The following is a 16,295-nucleotide window of genomic DNA, read 5'->3' as shown; positions in this document are numbered from 1 at the left end:
ATATGCAGAAAACAGGAATTGTCCCTCCCTGCCCAAAAAAACGCCTCTTTTTGGAAAGCACAGTGTGCAACAAGACAGAATCCTGTGTGGGAATTAAATTAGTTTTGCTTTATTGTTCATTCTACTATGATGTTATAGAAAATAAAGGGATGAAGAGTCTGAAAATTTCACTCGATCAATCTGAAACAATGTCTCTCTGGCTCCATGTTCCTAATCTAGGCTGCTGTGATAGTATCTTACAAACTGTTTCTTACCATAATGTTCCATCATAATCACTCTATTGGAAATGCTCTATCGCAGGCCATCTTGGTATAAAACTATGGGGCAGTTTTAGACCTGACAGGACACGTCTGCAGGGAGGAGGAGGTTTCAGATAATCAAAATAACCTTTTTTGCAAAAAGGGAATAACATCTTACTCACACGTGCCGTTTTTAGACACAGATGCAAATTCTCACTCAGTTTCATAGAATTTGCATGCAAGTGCTGCAGTTTAACAGGTGTTGTTCAGACACTTGGGTGACAGCAAAACAAAATATTTTGATAAGATCAAAGAGGAAATCAAATGTGAACTGGTGCATTCAGTGTGGGTGAAATTCACCCTTGTAGAGAGAGCCAGCACAAAGCCTAAGCCCCATTTAAATCCCACATAAGGCCTTAAGCTACCCAAATCGGGGCAGATCCTTGGCAAGTGGAAAGAGTCATAGCTCTAGCGAAGATGATTTACACCAACTGAGGTTCTGTCTCATCAGGTATTAAATATTTCATCGTAAAAGAGAATCAGAACAGTCAAAAACCTGGCATTACAGTTCTTTATTTCAGTGCCCATAACATACAAAGTGATGACTCATGTTTTTGACACTATAACATGCAAAGCACCTATAGGAGGAATAGGATACATCAGATGATTGCCTTGTTCTCTTGCTACATTTGTATCCAGTCCAGGCAGGAAGACTCAATATTCCTTTGCTTTCCGATCTATCCTCCCATGAATCAACCCAGCTGTGAGGTGTGATAAATTGTCTTCATTCCTAACCGAATGATTTGCCGCTAAGGTACTAGACATTGTTGAAAGCTTCTTCAATACACTTCTGTAAACTTGATCCAGGCCCCAATTCTGCTCTTGTTTACAAGGATGTCAATCTGGAGTAACTTCACTGATTGAAATTAACCTTGATGGGAGTTACTGTGGATTGACACTGGTTTAACAGAGCAGCATTTGGCCCAAAGGATGAAATTCACTCCTATGCAAAGCGCCAGAAAAAGCCCATGCAACACTTCTGTCATGACCCTCTGCACAGTGGGTAAATTTTACCCATGCAGAATAACTAGGCATTCTGTACTATTAAAAACCATGATGTAAAAAAACCAAAGGGGAGAAAATACAGAACCAAAAGGTTCCAATAAGGCATCAGCAGGTCCCAACTGGATATGCCCTGGTTTTACATGCTGCATCTTTAATTTTTCCTCCCAGAAAACTAAATAAAAATAATACATTTTGATCACCTTTCTCCCCGCAACAAGACGCTGTCAGAGCAACCAGAGGGTTCAAGTTCTGTAAGATGTGTCTTTTTTGGTAAATGCTTCTTATAAAACAAAATAAAAATGTTAAAAGCAACTTCTATTCAAGTGACTCTTTTTTTTAAAAAAAAATGACAAGCGTTCCTGAACAATAAAAAATAGAGAATATAGTTTTTAAAAAAGACATTCAGTAGCACGTCAGCGGATCCCGAAAGACCTTCTGCCCCAACCTCTGCGACTGACCAGCTGCTCGTTAAGGCAATGTGTCAGGTTGGCACCATTACGACCGCTGTTTGGAAGGCAGAGAGCATCATGTGGCTGGACTGTGTCAGAGGGCCAGTTTCTCACGGGCGCTGACAGAACCATCTTCCATGCCAAAGTAAACCACGTCGGCCATGTTGATGAAGAGACCTGTCTCCACCACTCCTGGGAAGAGAACATTCACACACAGGTTAGGGCTCGAACCATCTCTTATCTGCCAGGCTTACCCCGGCTGCTCTAATCCTCTAGAATTAGGGACTGTATTACTGATCAGGCATTCAGGCCAGACGCTCAGAAGGTATTTAGGCATCTAACTCCAATTGATTTCAAAGGGACTTAGGCATCTAAATACATTTGAGGACCTGGGCCTCAAAGTCCACTATGGCTTTACAAAATCAGCTTCTGTCCTGACAAGCTTATGACATTTATGCTTCCGGACATAAGCCAACCTAGAATTTGATGGGGGGAAGAAAGGGTTAAGAAAAGTTTCTCTATAGGCAGATTTCCCAGAATTCCCCACTACAGGATTTCTTACACCACCCGCTGGAGCAGCGGTACTGGCCACTGTTAAGGAGGGATGCTGGACTATATAGACCACTGAGCTGATCTGGAATGATTGTTCTTATGGGTATGAACAGAACATAGAGTGAAGTGCTTGCTAACACCCTGACTTTGCAACCAGCTCAGTGCAAGAGGACATCTGCACCCATGGAGAGCCCCACAAAGCCAGTGGGTCTCCGTACTGGTACAGGAATCCAGCTCTGTGGCCTTCAGAAGGTGGCAGAGTAGTGCAGGGCACTGAAGCAAGGACAACAGTCTTAAGCTTAAGGCAGAAGTGGAGAAGCCAATGGAGATATTCTTGGAGGCCGGGAGGTGGAGGAAGGACGTCACACAAAGTCCAAGCAGTAGAGGGAGGCTATTTAAGCTGCAGGGGTTTGGGCAGACTGCAGGGGTGGGTCAGATGTTACAATGTGAAGCTCCTCCACGCAAAGCTGGGCTAGGAACCAGATTAGCAAAAAGCCATTTTGGTACGACAGGCGTAATCACTAGGAGACGAAGGATTAGGCCCTCAGACTGTGATTCCTGCAAACACTAAAAGGGGCCAGGTTTCATCATTGCTTTCTGCTCCAGGCCTCACAGCAGAGGCAGGTTTCTGCACCAGCAGGTGGCCCCTGATGCTTTCATAATCCAGTGCTAGCCTGGGTCTCACACCATCTATGGAGCAGCAAATGGCCAAACTCACCTGGAATACACTGGAATTGGAAAAGGTTCAGAAAAGGGCAACAAAAATGATTAGGGGTATGGAACAGCTTCCATATGCGGCGAGATTAATAAGATTGGCACTTTTCAGCTTGGAAAAAAGACAACTAAAGAGGGGATATGATAGAGATCTACAAAATCATGACTCGTGTGGAGAAAGTAAATAAGGAAGTGTTTACTGCTTCTCAGAAACACAAGAACTAGGGGCCACCAAATGAAATTAATAGGCAGCAGATTTAAAACAAACAAAAGGAAGTATTTCTTCACACAACACATAGTCAACCTGTGGATTGCCAGAGGATGTTGTGAAGGCCAAGACCATAACAAGGTTAAAAAAAGAACTAGATAAATTCATGGAGGATAGGTCCATCAATGGCTATTAGCCAGGATGGGCAGGGATGGTGTCCCTAGCCTCTGTTTGCCAGAAGCTGGGAATGGGAGACAGGGAATTGATCACACTGTTCATTCCCTCTGGGGCACCTGGCATTAGCCACTGTCAGAAGACAGGATACTGGGCTAGATGGACCTTTGGTCTGACCCAGTATTGCCGTTCTTATGCTCCAGAGCCAATTACTTCAGGGGGAAGGGGAGTCTGGGGTTTTCCCCACAAGGCTGCCACAACAAGGTGCGAGACTCTTAGGAGGCGTGAGATCAGATCATTTATAATGGTTCAGAGCACGAAAAATAAACCGGTAAGTGGCCCCTTTACAGAGATCACCCCCTCCCTCAACAGAACCGCTACTGAGTCCACCAGCAGCAACCAAGGATTCTCACCACCACCACCTCTGATGTAGATATGTCCATAGTTCCTGAGTCAGCAAAGTACATAAGCACAAGCCTCACTTTTAGCGTGAGTAAGATCACTGACGGCAACAGGACTGCTCGTACCCTTAAAATTAGAGCCATGCTAAGTACCCTGCTGAATCAGGGCTTTAGGGAGGAAATCACAATAGAGAAAATTGTGCAGAGTGGTACACAGGATTTAAACTATATGACCAAGATTTAATTTCCCCCTCCTTGATTTAAAAGGCAAGTTACTGGGCGCAATACAGGAGGAGCTAGATGAAATTCCCTGGCCTGTGGCATGCAAGAAATCAGACTAGATGATTTAATGGTCTCTTCTGGCGTTAAATATGGAAAAGTATCTGAAACAAAGTCACCTGGCGACCAGTTGCATTATGCAGCGAAATAGCGAAAGCTGTATTTGTTACAACAGGCCTCCAGACTCCTGTTCCTGAACGACACTGCTGTGCTCATCCCGACATGAAACGAAATGAGCGGCATGTATTTAAATGGTCTCCGAACAGAGTCATGTTCACTTGCGGCACTGAAAGTCAGATGCATTCTTTATGGCTGGAGAAGTGTTAACACTGATACCGTGACCAAATGCCAGTAATCTACAATAGAAATTCCCCTGTAGCGCCCTTTTCATCTCCTCCCTTACATTGTTTAACAGCACCCAGCAATGCTATGTACAACAGCTGACACACCTTCCCCTCGAGCGGGCTCCATTCAGTGGCCCGTGGAAGTGATGCCGTAATTTGTACACCACTTTAATTTTGCTTTGGGAAGAAAAAGGGTTACGAAATGCAAGGCACCATGATTTTGTTGCCATTAAGGGTTTCAACAGCAAACATCAATTAGGATCCGAGTAACCTCATACCTCTTCCAGAACACACCATTTCAGGACCACACGCTTCCTGGGTAAGGCCCCAAGGCTACAATACAGGGCCAGCAGGCAGGTTGTTACACTGGCCCATGCACAACACACTGCAAGACTGTGGACACTGTTTAACGTGGAGAAAAACACCCATGTGGTGAAGAATTGCACCCAAGCGTACTTAGTATTTTCTTTTAAATAAAATATAAACTCTGCTGAGAGGTTTTAATCCGTAAGGGCTGGTTTTTTGGCCAACCTGATGCTCAGTTGTCCTTACTCCTGTGCAGAGCTGCCAACTTTGCTCTGAGACTTTTAGGGATGTTTATGGAAAAAATCAGTGATGTTGCTTGGATCATCAGCAAATGCCAAAGGTGTGAAGCCAAATACAGACAGGGGCTTGGGGATAGCACCTTGACCGTTTGGGCTGCACTTTAGATGTCTATGGTCTATGGCCAAGGGGGAGGCCTGGATGCCCTGCACCACCCCTCATTGCACCCTTGATCCCACCCCCGAAGAGGGAGAAGGGGAGGTCTGGACCAAGGAAAGCTGCCCTCCTATGCTGCTTAGGGCTCTTAGTTACCTTGGCCAGTTCTGGGCCTGAACCTTCTTCCCAAGATGATCTTCCTCCTCTTCCCCTCCTCTGTCACGCTCCTGCTCTCTTCCTCTGTTGTGTCCTCCTGCCCCTCTGGATTCTCCTCTCCCCAAGACTGCGCAGTGATGGTGTGACAAGAGACAAGCCGCAGTGATGGCCAGTGGGGCTTGGGACACTGCTGGATTCACCGCCCAAGACACAGGCTATGTGTTAAGCTCTAACTGCCCCGGGCAGACCCTGCTGGAGCATTCTTGTTACTCAGCGCGCATTAGCGTTGTCCAGCAGGGCCCACCTGGGGTAGCAAGAGCAAGGGGGCAGCAAGAGCAAGAGCAGCCTGTGGCTTGGGCAGTGAACCCAGCAGCACCCCAACCCCTTCAACATGGCTCGCCTCCTATCAGAGCCTCACTGCGCAGTTTGCGTGTGTGCCACAAGGTGGTGGTGAAGAGCTCCCCCAGCCGCAGCGGCACTGTTCTCTGTGCTCCTCGGACCTCAGTGGTGGTGAGTGACCTGTATGCACGCGCGCGCACACGAAATTGGGGATGGGTCCTGCTTTGAGCAGGGGGTTGGACTAGATGATCTCTTGAGGTCACTTCCAACCCTGATAGTCTATTCTATGAAATACACGCGCACTTGCAAAATTAGTTGATTTAAGCCTGAATTACGAATTTTGTAATTACATGTAAAACCGGGAAGATTATGGAAAATTAGGGAAGGCTAGCATCTCTGCACAGCACGTTTCCTCACAAGTATGCCACACATAACGAGTAGGGCTGCAGAATCGAGTTTACTTGTGTACCATCTCAGACAAAGTTTGTTTTGAAAAGATGAATGAAACAATGCTGCCACCTGGTGGATGATCTCAGAACTAAAGAGATCACTTTTTTTTTTTTTAAATAAGTGTAATTTAAGTCAGAGGTAAAAGCAGTGGACCTTCTTACTGGGAGTTGAAATATACAAGTTTTCTGTTTTATTTTATTTGACCAACAAAAGCTCATCTGACTAACCCCTTTTTGAGCTATACAAAGGTTAAAAAAAAAAAAAAAAAATTCTCTTCCCAAAATTAAATCACTGCCCGAAGACCTATGGCCATGTCTGCACTGCAGATGGGAAGTGGAATTCCCAGCTCACGCGGATGTGCAGGGGCTAGCTTTGATCGAGCTAGTGCACTAAGGCCTGGCCTACACCGGGGTGGGGAATCAATCTGAGTTACGCAACTCTGGCTATGTGAATAATGTAGCTGAAGTCGACGTACTTAGACCAACTGACCGCAGCAGCTTCACTGCGGTGAGTCGACTGCTGCCGCTCCCCAGTTGACTCCGCCCGGGCCTCTCGTGGCGGTGGAGTACAGGAGTTGACGGGAGAGCGCTTGGGGGTCGATTTATCGTGTCTCGACTAGATGTGATAAATCGACCCCCTGCCTGCCGATCCGGCGGGTAGAATAGACGTACGCTAAGAGAAGGACTGTGGCTCCGGCAGCGGCAACTCAGACGAGACACCGGAGTGTGTACCTATGATCTTAGACGGGATCGTACCCTGGCAGCTAGCCCATACCGCCCCGGCCCCAGGGCCACGTTTCCCAAACTAGCGTGTGTATGTCTACCAGAGCCGGCAATCACACTCCCCAGCTGCTATGCAGACGTACCCTACACATGACAGCCCCACTTGTGACTTCTTGGCCACTGTAAACCTTTATAAAAATAAGGGTGAGATTTTTTTTTAAAAGCACCTAAAAGTGACCGGGTCTACATAGATTTTGTATCTGTATAACTGTGTCGGTTGGGATGAGATTCTTTTACTAATAGTTTTACCAGTGCAGCCCCCAGCATGGATACTATTATACTGGCACAGCTTATTCCCTTCTGCATGGGAATAGCTACGCTGGTAAAAGCACCTTTACACTGGTATGAACTGCTTCTACCCTAGGGGGTTGGACCACTGGAACAACCCTGGTGAAGTTAGAGCCCTACTGCATGCATGCAGAAAAGCCCACTTAGGGGCACAAGTCACCCCATCTCTCAATGGGGCTTCGATGCTTTTGAAAAATCCCACCCCAAGAGTCCATCAACGCTGCGATGAAGAGCTCCTACCTGAAGCAGCACAAAGAGCATTTGAAAAAGACTAGGATCTAGTTCTCCTAATGAAGTGACAGTGGTGTAAAGTCAATGGCATCGATGGACACTAATGTAATTGACATCTGACCACTCAAGATACTCAAGCATTTGCTAACTTTAAGCATGCGAGTAGCACCATGGTATTTCCATGCTTAAAATTTAGGCAAGAGTTTATGTATCTCACTGAATTAGGATCTTAGGACTCATCTGGACTAGAAAGTTTTGCTGTTTTAACTATATTGGGATAGTTAAAGTGACAAAATCCCATCCAGGGTATACACAATTTTACACCAGGATACGTACGCTTATGCCAGGATAACTTATTCCAGTTCAGGAAGCAAAATATACCATCCCTAACCAAAAGAGTTATACCAGTATAACTTCATGGACTCCGATTCTAAGGCTGGAAGGGACCATTGTGGTCATCTCGTCTGACCTCCTGCATTACACTTGCCAAAGAACTTCCCCAAAGTAATTCCTAGAACAGATCTTTAAAAAAACAAATGAATGAACAAACAAAAATAAACACCCAATCTTGATTTCAAAATTGTCAGTGATGGAGAGTCCACTGTGACCCTTGGTAAATTGTTCCAATGGTTCATTACTTTCACTGTTAACCACTGATGTCTTATTTCCAATGTAGACCAGACCTCAGGAACTCAGGGATTTTTTAATCTGAGAGATTACCTGGTATCATTTTTATAGCTGTGTTCACTTCGTTCCACTTGTGGACCTTGTCAAACTTCCAGTCCAATATGAAATTCCCATTGTCTGTCACCACGGGACCCTAGGCAAAAAGATGAGGAGTTAACTACCTTGTAAGGATTTTTTTTTTTTTTAAACTCAGACACAAAATTGGCTGCCCACACAGCTCTCCACTAGAAATAAATGTCTCAAACAGAACATATAAAATAAAGAAAATTGCTGTTATTCAACTGTGTCACTGCCCCACTCATTGTTTTGCACCAGGTGGGGAGGACGACAACAACAAAACACACACACAGAGCTATCCAGTTTATATCAAAGCATGTGGGTCTGTGGACTGTGGAAAGCACCTGGACACCTTGGTGAATGTGGGACTAAAAATGTATGTACTTGTGAGATGAACCTGCTCCCACTGCATTCAATGGCAAAATTCCTACTGGCTTCAGCAGTGCAAGAATAAACTGCTATTACACACATGGCATTTAGTCATATTCTACACAGAGGCTGGAAGACACAGCCCTTAATTAACCAATTTAAGCATGATAAGGGGATGCTTTTCATAGAGTAACCCATTTTGGTACCCTAAAAGAGTCTGTCCTTGGCCGTTAGAAGAGCTTCATTGCAAAACACCCCCACTACTTCTAATACTGATACCAAAAGGTGCGAACGGCGACCATGAGAGGAGTCTTGGAGCCAAGGACAATCCCTTCATTCAGGCCAACGGACATGCCGACTACTTTCTCCGGCCCAACAGAAAGAGCAAATAAGTCCCTTCATGTAGTGAAAACAGCGAGGGGCTGTGGCACTAGACCCCATGACATGTCAGTGCTAACCTTTGTGGAGGGGTTGCCCTGTTTGCAAACATGGGTGCTAACATCTTGGTTTGCAGGAGAAGTGTGATCCTGAGAGGAAGAAGATGGACAGATCTTGGGCACAGAGGTCTTTGGAGCAGCTGACTTGGGCATTCCAAAGGACATCACCTGCTGCTGTGTTCAGGGAAACAGGACTTTATTTACAAGAAATGTCCACAAACAAGATGACTTCAAGAATAGACCTGACTCATCTCACAATTTCTCATCCTAATGGAAACAAGCCTGCAAGGCACCAAATACTGGAGAACAGATCAGGCCAAACAGGAAACAATACATGATATTAAGCACTATATTGCTCTTTTAATCCTCACTCACTACTTCTCACAAAGCACCTGTTAAGTAGGCAAGTATTTTACAGATGAAGAAAGAGAGGACCAAAGAAGATAGGTGATATTCCCAGAGTGGCACAGTTGAGTCAATGGCAGACCCTAGGAGTTTGGCACAGATTAGGGCTTAAATCCAGCTGGAGCCATCCAGAGCAGAGCCAGTAAATTATTTTCAAGCCCACAAGAGCCCTGGGCCACCCACTGAGGGGCTGAAGCCTCAAGCACCCTGCGGTGGGACTGAAGCCGCCGCCGCCGCCCACCCCAACACACAGCCCGACCTGCAGCTGAAGCCCAGAGCCCTGAATGGGGCTGGGGACCCTCCGGGAAGCCCTGGCACAGATTAACCAAAATGCCGTATGAACAAAGTACTTTGGAAATTCATCTCTTAGCAGTCTTATGAAAATAGTACTAGCATTGCCAGGGTGCTCCTGTCCACTGGATTTCTATAGATACATCACAGCTAAGAAAGTCAAAGAAGCTGCATATTAGAGCGGAAAGCTGTGCAATCCCTGATGCAAAGAATCCTATGGAACTGAATATTCAAAGTCATTATTCTGAGTTTCCCCATAAGGTAAGTATTAAAAACTAGAGGGGGATTTTTCAAAGTGCTTTGTAGAGAGACATGTGGAATTAGCACCACAAACATCAAAGGAAAGTCACATGGGGAAACTCTCAGCACGCCACTTGGAAACATTTATTTCTCAATATGTAAAGATTTGTCTGTATGGCAACAGGCAGAGCTGACTGTCATATCCACTGTCAGAAAATCTGGTTTCAACAGAACTCAGCTGGTTGTCTGAAAGAGAGAGATAATAGCTATGTCTCAAGGGTTGATTTTTCAAACAAACAGATGAGGATACAAGTCTTGTGACGTTACTTTACTCTTGGAGAAGATCAGCATGAGGAGTTCTGACCAGCAAAGGAGAGCAAAACATTCCAATACAGTCTTAATTTCTTAGCAATAGACTAACCGTGGAGAGTTACTGCATGCCTAATGGTCCTTTCTAGTTTACTGCTTTGGAGAGTGGCTGTGAGGACATCTGCAGTCTATGAAAGGATACAGACAGAGGACATTAAACCTCTTCATCACCATGTTCCCACCGGGGCTGAGAGACCCTGCTTGGCCTGAAGGTGAAGAGAGACACACCAGCCATACCTGACCTTCCTGAACCCTAACCGCTAAGCGATTCCTCATCAGTGCTCTCTGGGATCTTGTCACTCATATACACCATAAGAAGATGGATACAACTCAAAAGTCACAGAACGATACAAAACCGAGAGCCTAATCCATAGCCTACTCAGCCAGTGGAAGGACTCCTATCGCCTTCATCTGAGACTAGATTAGGCCCTTCAGAGCAATACTACACCCATGAGTAACATTCCTCATGGATGCATTAGCCCCATGATCAAAACTTAGGATTTCCCAGGATTGTGGCCAGGATGATGTTATTAACCTATGGCTGTCAGAGAAAGATTTTTTTACTGTATTTTGGTAACAGCAACCTTCTTCTTAATACACCTAGAATAAAATTTAACTACAACCACATATAATCTCGGTCCTCCCGGCAGAGAGGTAGAGAAGAAGGAGAATACAAGGGTTAGTGCATTAGTCTGGGACTTGGGAGACCTATGTTCAATGCCCTGCTCCATCACAGACTTCTTGTGTGATCCTGGGCCAGGCCTCTCTGTGCCTCAACTCCCCATCTGTACAACGGGGATAAAAGTACTTAAAGAAACAGATTTCTGCAAAGGTAAAAATAGGGACTTACATCTTCAAGATTTTTAAGTACCTCCCTTTCCAGGTGCCCAATTTAGAATGTAAAAATGTAAGGCTGGAATGCACCTCCAAAGATCATCGAGACCTTTGCACGAAGGCAGGACTATGTAACTCTACACTGTTCCGGACAGGTGTTTGCCCAACCTGTTCTTAAAAACCTCCCATGATGGGAGCTCCACAACATCCCTTAGAAGCCTGTTCCAGCTCTTAACAACCCTCATCATTAGGAAGTTTTCATACCATCGAACCTAAATCTCCCTTGCTGCAGATTAAGCCCGTTACTTCTTGATACCTTCAGTGGGCATGGAGAACAACTGACCACCAAGCTCTTGATAACAGCCTTTCATATATGTGAAGACTTATCAGGGTCCCTCTTTAGTCTTCTTTTCTCAAGATTAAACATATCTAGTTTCTTTAACCTTTCCTCAGAGGTGAGGTTTTATAAACCTTCTACCATCTGTACTGCTCTCCTCTTGACTCTCTCCAATTTGTCCACATCTTTTTTAAAGTGTGGTGCCCAGGACTGGACACAGTACTCCAGTTGAGGCCTCACCAGTGTTGAGTAGAGCCAGATAGTTACCTCGTATTACATACAACACGCCTGTTAATACACCCCAGAATATTAGCTTTTTTCACAACTGCATCATGCTGATTCATATTCAGTTTGTGATCCATTAGAACCCCCAGATCCTCTTCAACAGGGAGGGATAGCTCAGTGGTTTGAGCATTGGCCTGCTAAACCCAGGGTTGTGAGTTCAATCCTTGAGGGGGCCATATATGGATCTGGGGCAAAAATTGGGGATTGGTCCTGCTTTGAGAAGGGGTTGGAATAGATGACCTCCTGAGGTCCCTTCCAACCCCGATATTCTATGATTCTATGAACAGTACTACTGCCTAGCCAATTAAACCCCATTTTGTAGTTGTGCTGCCGATTTTTCCTTCCAAAGTGAAGTACTCTGCACTTGGCTTTACTGAATATCATCTTGCTGAATTCAGATCAGTTCTCCACTTTGTCAAGGTCATTTCGAATTCTAATCCTGTCCTCCAAAGTGCTTGCAACTGCTCCTAGCTTGATGTTATCTGCAAATTTTATAACCATATTCTCCACTCCATTAGCCAAGTCATTAATGAAAATATTGAGTAGTACGGGACCCCACTAGATGCGGCCTCCCCATTTGACAGCAAAACATCAATAACTATTTGATTATAGTATTTCAACTAGTTGTGCACCCACCTTACAGAGATTTCATCTAGACCTCATTTCCCTAGTTTGCTTATGAGAATGTCATGTGGGACTGTGTCAAAAGCCTCACTAAAATCAAGATACGTCTAGTCTACTGCTTCCTTCTTAACCACTAGACCAGTAATGCTGTCAAAGGAGGACATTAGGTTGGTTTGGTATGATTTGTTCTTGACAAATTCATGCTGGCTATTCCTTATTACCCTTTTATCCGCTAAGTGCTTACAAAATGATTGATTAATAATTTGTTCCAGTACCTTTCCAGGTATCGAAATAAAGTTGACTGGTCTGTAATTCCCTGGGACCTCACCCGTCCTCCATACGGTCTCGAAGATAATTGCTAACGATTGCAAAATTGTCTCAGAGGGTTCCTTAATTATACTAGGATGAATTTCATCAGGCGCTGCCTATTTGAGTACATCTAACTTTTCTAAATATTCTTTAACCTGTTTTCCCCCCTATTTTGGCTTCCCTATTATTCCTTCTCCCTTTTTTTTTATATTAATTGTGTTAAGTATCTGGTCACCATTAACCTTTTTAGTGAATAATGAAACAAAATGGTTATTAAACACCTCAGTCTTCCTGATGTCATCAGTTATTAGCTCTCCTTCCTCAGTAAACAGAGGATGGACACTTTCCTTCAGCTTTCTCTTGCTCCTAATGTATTTAAAGAACCTCTTCTTATTGCCTTTTAGGTCTCTTGCTAGATGTAACTCATTTTGCACCTTAACCTTTCTGATTTTGTCCCTACATACTTGTGCTATTCTTTTGTACTCCTCTGAGCAATTTGTCCATATTTTCGCTTTTTATAGGATTCTTTGCTGATTTTCAGGTCTTTAAAGAGCTCCTAATGAAGCCATTGGCCTCTTACTAGTCTTCCTACCTTTCCTTCATAGCAGGATAGTTTGCTGTTGTGTCTTTAATACTGTCTCTGAGAAACTGTAAGCCCTCTAGAGCTCCTTTTCCCTCTGAGATTTCCTTCCCATGGGACCTCGCCTACCTGTTCTCTACGTTAGTTCAAGTCTGCTTTTTTGAAGTCCAATGTTCTTATTCTGCTGCTCTCATTCCTTTCTTTCCTTAGAATCCTGAAATCTATCACTTCATGATCACTTTCATCCAAATTGCCTGGAACCTTCAGATTCACAACCCATTCCTCCCTTAGTCAGAATCAAGTCTGAAATGGCTGTGCCCCTTGGCACTTCCGCCACTTTCTGAAACAAAATGTTGTCTCCAGAAATGTATGGAACATTCATTGTGTTTTTCTGTGCTATTTGAAACACTGTAAAGGGGCCTGAGTTTCAGAAGGGAATGCTCAGCAAGTAGATGCACAAAGTCACTAGTCACTTTTGAAAATTTAGGCCAAGAGGTTTTTTGTTCTTTTATATATACTCAAAAGCACAAACCATATATTTGCACAGACATTATCTGTCACATTTCTGTTTTGCCACACGCCACGTACACCCATCTGGGGGAGCGGCCTTCTTCAGAGACCTTTGATCATACTGACCGCTTTACGAACAGCCATCCTCAGCTCAGCAGCGCCACCAAACTTCCTGGTCAGAGCTCTGATGACTGGGACGTAAGCCATTGGGATGACTTCAATGGGGATTCCTTTCTTCCATTGCTCCCCAAGGTTCTTAGAATTTTTTCTACAGGTAATTGGTTTTAAACAGGATTAATATTAACATTACAGCATCTAAAATATTATAATAAATAATAATAATTATAATTATTATTATTAATACACTCACATATAAAGCCCCAAAGGGCACAACATCCAAGTCCTTTAGGGGAAAATTCAGAGGAGCAGCAGAAAGCCTCGTGCTCCATTCAAATCCTCCTTAAGCCTTTTTTGAGACAGATTCATATGTCTTAAAGTCAGATGGGATCATTAGATCATCTAGCTTGACCTCCTGTGTAGCACAGGCCACAGGAGTTCATCCAGTTACCACCCAGCCACTTGTGCAGAAAGACTGCAGGTTAATTTTCTATTATCCTACAGATGTAAGCAGAGGGGGAAGTTAGCCCAAGAACAGATGATGATGCCCAGTCAAGTTGGAAAGCTGGCAAGGCAGCTGGGCATACCCACTCCCAAAGGCACAGGTCCAGATAAATTCTGAAGCGAGCACTTTCTGCAATTTGGGAACTCTGGGATTTTGCAAATTAAAAAACAAAAGTCAAATTCAATTAATGAGGTGTCAGCAGAGCTGGGCTTACTTAGACCTGGTTCTGCTCCCATTGACATCAAGGGCCAAGCGCCCACTGACGGCGTTGGAAGCAAAATAATGCGCTCGCTCATTATGAACTCACATATTTAGCTATGGCTGAATTTGGCCCTCTGTCTCCACCTTGTGGGAATGAAGTGCAGTACATATTTTACCTGTAGTCAGCAACGACGACGAAGCATTTTGCATAGCCTGCTACTATCTTTTCCTGTGTCAAGCACCCTCTGTGAAGAAAATTAAGAAGTAAACATATTAAACTGGCCTTGTCATGCTGGGTGGGCCCACGGGATGACAGCATCCCTCACATTCTCCCCACTCATTCTGGAGATTGTTTCACCCCCTCCCCCTTCCCATAAACCTAATGTAAGTTAGTGCTTGTGAAAGGTACCAGACTGATAGCCATGGCCACTGGGGAGATGGCAATCAGCCAAGCACACTAACAAACAGAGTCTCTGGGGGACTTAGCACAGACACCCATGACATAGAAGACTGCACTCTTTCAACCTCTACAGGTGGTCCAATCAGGCCTAGCGTGAGGCACAGTGGTGGACAGGCCAATATTACTATACCTACTGTGTGGATACCCAGGGTTGTCAGCCTGGCACCCTTCGAAGCACTGAATTCACATGGAATCCCAAAAACACAAATCTGCTCCTGACTGATCTGCGTGAAAGGATTAAGAACCTTAGCAAAGCCACAACCCAAAGCAATCACTGCTTCTATCACTAGATGCCGATGCTGCTCCTACTCCCACCCCCTACTCCATTTTGGATATTGGATTATAAACTCTTCGGGTCAGGGATTGTCTCTCACTAAGTTTTTAGACAGAACTACACACAGTGGGGCCCTGATTTCAGTTGAGCTATACTACCATAAGAGAAACATTTCTAACAACACCAGTAGATTAATCTATTTGTTTAAGCCTGGCTGCAGCACTGCAGCTGTAAGCAGACACAAGGCGGCATTGCTTACCCGCCACCTTTGATAAGACTGAGGTCAGAATCCACTTCGTCAGCTCCGTCAATGGCGACATCAAGCTGTGGGAAAAGAAAACATGGCTTGGAAACCTTGGGAAACAAATGTGTTGGTCATGAAAGGCGGCATGAAGCAGGCACCTGCTGTTTGCACAGCTGCACTCAGCCCCACAACTCATGCATCCGCTAAGAGCTGTCCACGTTTTACTGCACAGAAAAGTATCCTAATGCCAGCAGGAGGTCCGATGCTACATGGAGAGTCTAGTCAACACCAGCCTGAACCCAAAATACTGTTGGAAACAATCACTGATTTCTAGAAGGCTTGATGAGTACATCGAAAACTAGCTCTGGATAGACTCAAGGCCAGATGACTCAATATAATCGTCTCTTGAAAACAATTACACAGAGATACACAGCCACAGATAAACAGCAAGCAGCCAGCAAGTCCAGCTATAACCTACACACCCCGTCAAGCTGCTGATCTGGTCTAGTCTTCTTAGACAAGTAGGGACAGTGTGTGAATGGGAAACTCCCAGGGAAAATACAGGGAAATAGTGTGGGGGTGACTCCAGCAGCTAGCACTGTTCACTCCAGATCAGTGCTGAACTGATACGCAGCGTGGAGCAGGGAGGCTGGGCTGCGAACGGTGCCACTGAACCTTTACCCAGGGAGTGGCTGTTAGCGCCCTGAGTCCTGGCCAAATTCCATCATGCAATGTCTGGCCCTTCTAGTTTACTTCATTTTGTGTTTGTTCAGGATTAGGGAGTGGATTT

At 44.7% G+C, this 16,295-nt stretch overlaps 1 protein-coding gene across 1 annotated transcript in view; it reads right to left on the bottom strand.

Annotated features, from left to right (window-relative positions):
• Window positions 1–792: 792 nt before the first annotated feature.
• The window catches only part of RPIA (ribose 5-phosphate isomerase A), a 32,262-nt gene continuing 16,759 nt past the window's right edge, over window positions 793–16,295 (bottom strand). The window contains exons 5-9 of the mRNA XM_073342909.2: window positions 15,521–15,585; window positions 14,704–14,772; window positions 13,831–13,972; window positions 8,091–8,190; window positions 793–1,945 (exon numbers count right to left, since the gene is read on the bottom strand). Of these exons, the coding sequence (XP_073199010.2) occupies window positions 1,848–1,945; window positions 8,091–8,190; window positions 13,831–13,972; window positions 14,704–14,772; window positions 15,521–15,585 (474 nt within the window). The 3' untranslated portion in view covers window positions 793–1,847. The remainder of the gene's footprint in view (window positions 1,946–8,090; window positions 8,191–13,830; window positions 13,973–14,703; window positions 14,773–15,520; window positions 15,586–16,295) is intronic.

This window comes from Lepidochelys kempii, chromosome 4 (genome assembly GCF_965140285.1).
Source record: "Lepidochelys kempii isolate rLepKem1 chromosome 4, rLepKem1.hap1, whole genome shotgun sequence".
NCBI classification, from domain to species: Eukaryota; Metazoa; Chordata; order Testudines; family Cheloniidae; genus Lepidochelys; species Lepidochelys kempii.
The sequence above is the reverse complement of the archived record's forward strand: the minus strand, read 5'-3'. Positions and strand labels throughout refer to the sequence as shown.